The sequence below is a fragment of the Galeopterus variegatus genome, unplaced genomic scaffold, assembly GCF_000696425.1.
Source record: "Galeopterus variegatus unplaced genomic scaffold, G_variegatus-3.0.2 Scaffold1781, whole genome shotgun sequence".
In the NCBI taxonomy this organism is placed as follows: Eukaryota; Metazoa; Chordata; class Mammalia; order Dermoptera; family Cynocephalidae; genus Galeopterus; species Galeopterus variegatus.
In genome coordinates this window covers 329,160-335,235 of record NW_007727892.1, presented here as the reverse complement: position 1 = coordinate 335,235, position 6,076 = coordinate 329,160, and the positions used below count along the sequence as shown (strand labels likewise).

At 34.3% G+C, this 6,076-nt stretch overlaps 1 protein-coding gene across 1 annotated transcript in view; it reads right to left on the bottom strand.

Annotated features, from left to right (window-relative positions):
* Nucleotides 1-1,855: 1,855 nt before the first annotated feature.
* Nucleotides 1,856-6,076, bottom strand: part of SMC6 (structural maintenance of chromosomes 6) — a 73,084-nt gene continuing 68,863 nt past the window's right edge. Inside the window, exons 24-26 of the mRNA XM_008578918.1 lie at nt 4,866-4,963; nt 2,502-3,874; nt 1,856-2,360 (exon numbers count right to left, since the gene is read on the bottom strand). Coding sequence (XP_008577140.1) covers nt 3,760-3,874; nt 4,866-4,963 — 213 coding nt within the window. The 3' untranslated portion in view covers nt 1,856-2,360; nt 2,502-3,759. The remainder of the gene's footprint in view (nt 2,361-2,501; nt 3,875-4,865; nt 4,964-6,076) is intronic.

Here is a 6,076-nt window from a genome sequence, read left to right as displayed (position 1 = left end):
ATGTAAGTATTCTGAGCATGTTTAAGGTAGGCTACGCTACCTATGATGTTTGATATGTCAGGAGTATTAAATGCATTTTTGACTTAGTATTTTCAACTTAGGATGAGTTTGTCAGGACATAACCCCATCATAAATCAAGGAGCATGTGTATTCTCACCAAGTCTCACTGCCTATTTCAAATCTAAATGCTTCTGTCTCTACTACCTTAGTCCAAGCCACTATGACCTCTTACCTGGACCACAGCAAGTCTCCAAATTACTCACCCTCTTTCCATGTTTGCCCTACCTTAATCTATTCACTCAGCATCCAGAAGGTTCTTTTAAAATACCAGACCAAGTCTGAAAATCTGCTCACCATGGTTTTAGGGCCTCAAATAATCTTGCTTGGGCCTACCTCTGAACCTCATCCCCTACCCATCCTCTTTGCTCACTAAGCTCTGCTCAGGGCCTTTGCACCCATTTCCTCTGCCTGGAACTGCTGCCCTGCATATATTCCCATAGCTCGTTCTCTCACTTGTTTCAGGTCTCTGCTCAGATGCTACCTTCTGCAATCTTCCCTCAACATTCCATGCAAAATGTCATTTCCCTCCACCCTTTTCAAATCCTTACCCTGCTTTATTTATTACACATAGAAATGATCACTATCTGAAATTATATATGGTATTTATGCCTAACTAGATTTTAAGCTCCATGAGGGCAGACTTAGTATTCCCAGTGCTTAAAATAGTCTCTAGTATGTGGCAGGAACTTAACCATTTTTGAATCAATTAATCCCTACATTGTTAAACTGGAGAAAAATTAGGCAGCAAAACCTCCTAAGCTTGCTACAATTAGTGAGTACACTCAGGCCACTTCTCTTTCTATGCATTTTACCCAGATGCCACTGCCAAAATTGAATATGCTAGGTATCAATATTACATATTAAGAAAGAAAATTTCATTTGCTGAAATCAGTTGATTTATCCCCACAATACTATTTAACCAATCTTTGAAGAACAAAACCTGTTCTCATTAAATACTTTAATATATCTTCAAGTCCATGGGCATTTAGTTCAAGTGAGGAAACATAAGTAACTTAAAATTTTAGGACTATAAGTTTCAGACCAATTCTTCTAAAAATCTGAATTGGTCAAAGCAGAAACCATATATGTAGATGTATAAACAAGTCATAATTCTAACCTGCTAATTATTGCCTTAGGACATTATAAACAATTTGTCTTTCTTCCTGCATCTAATTTGTACTTAGGAGATCTTTTATTAAGACATTCTGGATCTTGGTTTTTATCACAGTTGGCAATATTTCCAATCTAACTCATGAATCCCACCTAATAGCTTCTTACAGAGAATTTAATCACTTGTCTCCATATTTAAACAGCCCAGACATTATAAAGATATGAAGAAGAAGGGGGAAAAAAGCACTAGAGAATGGAAAGAAGGTTAAACTGAAAACCTGGGAAATATTAAGAAAGCAATGCCTGAATCTTTCGAGTTGATTATCAATTACAGTAACCATATTATTTATATCTTGGTTTACTAAAACAAATCACATTTATCATTTTGAGAATGATTTTAATCATTTCCACCCCAAAGATTTGAGAAGGTAGGATTTAAGATTCAAGCGAGTCTTTTTCCTTTGTTTCCTGGAACATCATTCAGTCATGGCAGCACTGATGGTAAAGTAGGGGTTGCAGAGTCACCTACACAAAGTATTTAAGTCACTGTTCATAAGGAGGCTTGATTTTGTCAATTAATTCTGCCTTCCCCAATTCACAAAAGCATGACCTTAATACATATATATTTTGTTTTATTTTTAGAAGTTACACATTTAACATTTTTATTATTTTATTCTAATTAATATTAAGCACATTAAGTGAAGATATTTTCACTTATGACAGTTGAAACAAAAACTTTGTGAAGCTAAAGCAATGCATAATCTTCAATTCAACAAGAGATGCTCAGATACCTGAGGACTGAACTTCCCATTCTGTATTAAGAAGCAGATCATTCAAAACTATTACAAAAATTCAGACACTGAAGCTCCTTAGCTAATAAAAGTTTATGCATTTGGTATATCTACTTCATTTTTAACTTAAAAAAACACATAAATGTTAAAAGTTTTGATACTAATGAGTTATAAATGTTACCTAAAAAATCAGACTTTGTATGGTCATTGGGGAATGTTTAAAACATTCAGCACACATTTTCCTCTTTCTATAAATTCTTAGATTAGAAAGCACAAGTTTTGGGATTTCTCACTTGGCAACTGATCTTAATTTAAGACTGAGTTAGACTCCCTCCCTCACCAAAAGTAAAACCCAGTTTTTCTCAATAAGTATTAGAGTCCCTGCTCTTAAAATACTGCCTAGATTAGAAAGCACAAGTTTTGGGATTTCTCACTTGGCAACTGATCTTAATTTAAGACTGAATTAGACTCCCTCCCTCACCAAAAGTAAAACCCAGTTTTTCTCAATAAGTATTAGAGTCCCTGCTCTTAAAATACTGCCTTTTTTCTTAAAATATTTCCTTTTTAATTTCATATTTATTTCAATATTGCTAATAATATAGAAATACTTCTTGTTGATATCCAACGTGTTTTAAAATAATTTAGCACTAATCGTAGTATCCAGCATAGAGAATACAGGCAGTGGCCCTGTTTTCTGTGACCCATGTTTCCTAAAAAAAAAAGTTCATAAATACCATGTCTTACAATATACCACATTTGATTATTCTAAGCAGCACACTTTCCAGCGTCTCTAAAATCAGGATGTGTCTTATAATTGATGTCAGCAGCGTGGCCTTTGGTTCCTGCAACTCTACCTCCTCTCCTGCTTCATAAGGAACGACCCTCCACCCCAATTTTCCCAGCCCCTCTCCCAGCCTGATCTGCACACTCCCTCTAAGCCTGTGTCCTCCCTCAGCTGAGTCCAAGCCTGAGAGCCCCTAGACTGCAAACTGAGGGTTTTTAAACCAGGCAAGCATGCTACAGGTCAAGATGAAAAGCTGCATCATTATCCAGTTCTGATATTGGTTACAGAGCTGGCAGTGCTTCAGTTCTCCATAAAAGTGTCTCATAAATAGAAAGCATCTTAAATTTGATACAATACCATAATCGAAATTTATAGCCCAAATCCAAAATTGTATCTCTGGGGTTAAAAATTTCCTGTAGTCAAGAATGTTGTCCAAAGTATTTATAGTCCTGTGTAGGTCTCTCATAATTAATAAGCAAAAACCAGACAGTAAGTCCACTTGTCCACAGGCTGCCCTTGCACCCCACTCTCTGCAATGTGAAATTCCTCACTTCATCTATTTTTGATAACTTAACCACAGAATGTAATATTCTGGAAAAGCAAAACTATATATAATCAGGTGCTCAAACTTTTATTTTCTTACAAAATACTATGTAGAAACAAACCCAAACTAAACAGATATTCACATAAACTTATGTACAAAGTTGCACTTCTGAAAAAGAATCTATAAAAGTAGATGGTAAAAAAAAAAAAAAGAAAGACAAAAAAAAAAACTTAAAAAGATTTAAAACCAGTACTATGAAACTGACTTTCTAAAAGGAAAGTAATAGTAATTTTAAATTGCTGGTTGTAGTTGGTTTCCTAGGCTTATTTACACACTTTACTGTGGTCAGATATATAAAGGAGCTTCTTTACTTTTAGAATATCTCCAGTCTCATTTTATTTCATCAAATAGTCCAGAATTCCTTCCCCTCACAATCTTTCAAATGAGGACATAGCATATTTAGTTTTAAATCAGCTTCTATCATCTTCTTCCTCTTGAGTCACAGGTCGATAAGGCAAGGTAGTTTGTCCTCTTTCAGGATCAGACATTCGAAGAATTCTTATGAGTTTACTTGAAGGAAGTGAGCTAGAGAAAGCAAAATTAATAACTCAAATTTCAAAGAAAGTTTTTACCCATTAAAAAGATTTCTAATACTACCTCAGGAAAATATAAATCTAAATGGCTGCTATCTGCTAATTATGAGATATATCTAATATATTGTGTTCTAGGAGAAATACAATTTGCAATAAGAAAATAATTTGTTTTCATTTTTTTTTTTTTCCTTTTTTTGTCTTTTTTCGTGGCTGGCAATGGATCGCAACCCTCAGTGTCGCGCCCGTACCGGACCGGCAACAGGATCGCAACCCTCGGTGGCGGGAGCGCCGCCGCGCTCCCAAGCGGCACACTGTAGCAGTGCGCCACTGGGCCGGCCCCTCATTTTTAAAAATTAACTTCTTGCTAGATCTCATGGGTTATCAGTTTGAAGAAAAAATAAATAATAACTATTTATATAATTACTATTTTAAACTTTTGCTCTTGTCTAGTCAGGAAGTAATTACCTGAATATTCCTAATCGCAAATTTAAATTACTATATGATCACATGACCACTTCAGAGACAGAACATCAACTCTAAGTGACATAGCGCTTGACACATTGCAGGTACCCAATAAATGCTGATTGATGGCAGAGTAGAGCTGTTTATTTAGAAAGATTGGTACATATTTGTAAGTCATTAAGAAAAGAGCCAAGACTACGGAAATCAGGAATTGTTTCTTTAGTCTACACAGAATTACTGAAATTTATATTAGTTAGTCATGATAATTGTCAGGAGTAGATTCAAAATAGAAATAGAAAAAGTCAATAATCATATTCCAATCAACTTGTTTCAGTTATGGAAGGGAGATATCACAAACAAAATTTTAAATATCTAGAAAAGGAAAAATCATCTTAAATCTCCTGAACTAGCATAGAGCTAACTTTTCTTTTCATTGGTCATTTATGCATTTGAATTTTAAAAATTAAAATTAGAAAAGATTCCTTTCTCCCTTTTACATACAGAAAGTTTATAAAAGTTACCTCATGCTTTGAGGGGTAAGCAAGATAAATTGTCTAAAACGCTGGGAATCTGCCATCTTGAGTATCATGTCCATTGCAATTCTCCTATTAACCATATCCTGAAGAACAAAGGCAAGAGTGAGGATTTGCTATTGTGTCAAACACACTTCTGTGAAAGTGGTAATTTGATGGCTGATACAAATCATTCCTTTATTATCTATTATCTATAAAACAAAGGAATTCATAGAGGGAAAGACAATAATAGGAACTATCAGGGGAAAATAATTGAATAAGCATATCTTTTAGGTAATTTCTATAGTCCAAGTATTAGTATGTATTGCCCCCTCCCTCAAATACATGTAGCAATTAAATAATCAGGAAATATTCAAATGACAATACTAAATGTTATAGAATGAACCTAATTTGTGCAGTAATTATTAATCACTCAGAGTAACGATAACAAGTGTCTAGTCTCGAATTCATTGTCTCTCAAATTTTTCCTCAATGATTAAGGTTTTTTTAAAAAGTCTATCCTTCCCATTGTCTTATACAATTTGTACAATGTAAACCAATTTGAACGTACAGACAAATTTCTTGACTGAATCTTTAAAATAAGTAAAAGAGCACATCCGTACATATAAAAAGAATAATGCTGAGTTATAACAGGGTTTGAAACTAAATGAATTAGACCTTGTGCTCATGTTTCCTGAGTTAAATGACAACAAAAAAAAAAAAAAAAAAGATAGAGAAGAAACTCAAAGTATCCCTCGACCCTTCTGAAAATTCCTGAAAGTTGAAATCATAGACAAATAAACACATATTTTTAAAGATTTTATCTGCATGGTAGTTTAGAGGAAGGGCTTTGGAGTCAGATGGGAACCCAAATCCTGGCTATATTGGCCAATGGCTCTTATTATATAAATTCTATCAGGCATATCTGTAAAGTAACCTAACTTAAAATTAACCAAAATAATGAGATTGCACAAGTTGAATGCCATCCTTGGAAAACAATGTCCTGGGAAGCCTATCATTTAATAACACAGCTGCCAATGCACCAAAAAATATTTATTCATTTCCCCTGGACTGGCTCTCAGAATGTGGATACATTCTTCTAAATAATTTCATTAAGGCAAAGTACCATTCTAATTGAGAAGCTCTAAGTTTCTGAAAAAGACTGTTCAGAATTAAATTTAACATGGAAGCTGGGCAATAAGACTGCGTAATGGCATTTT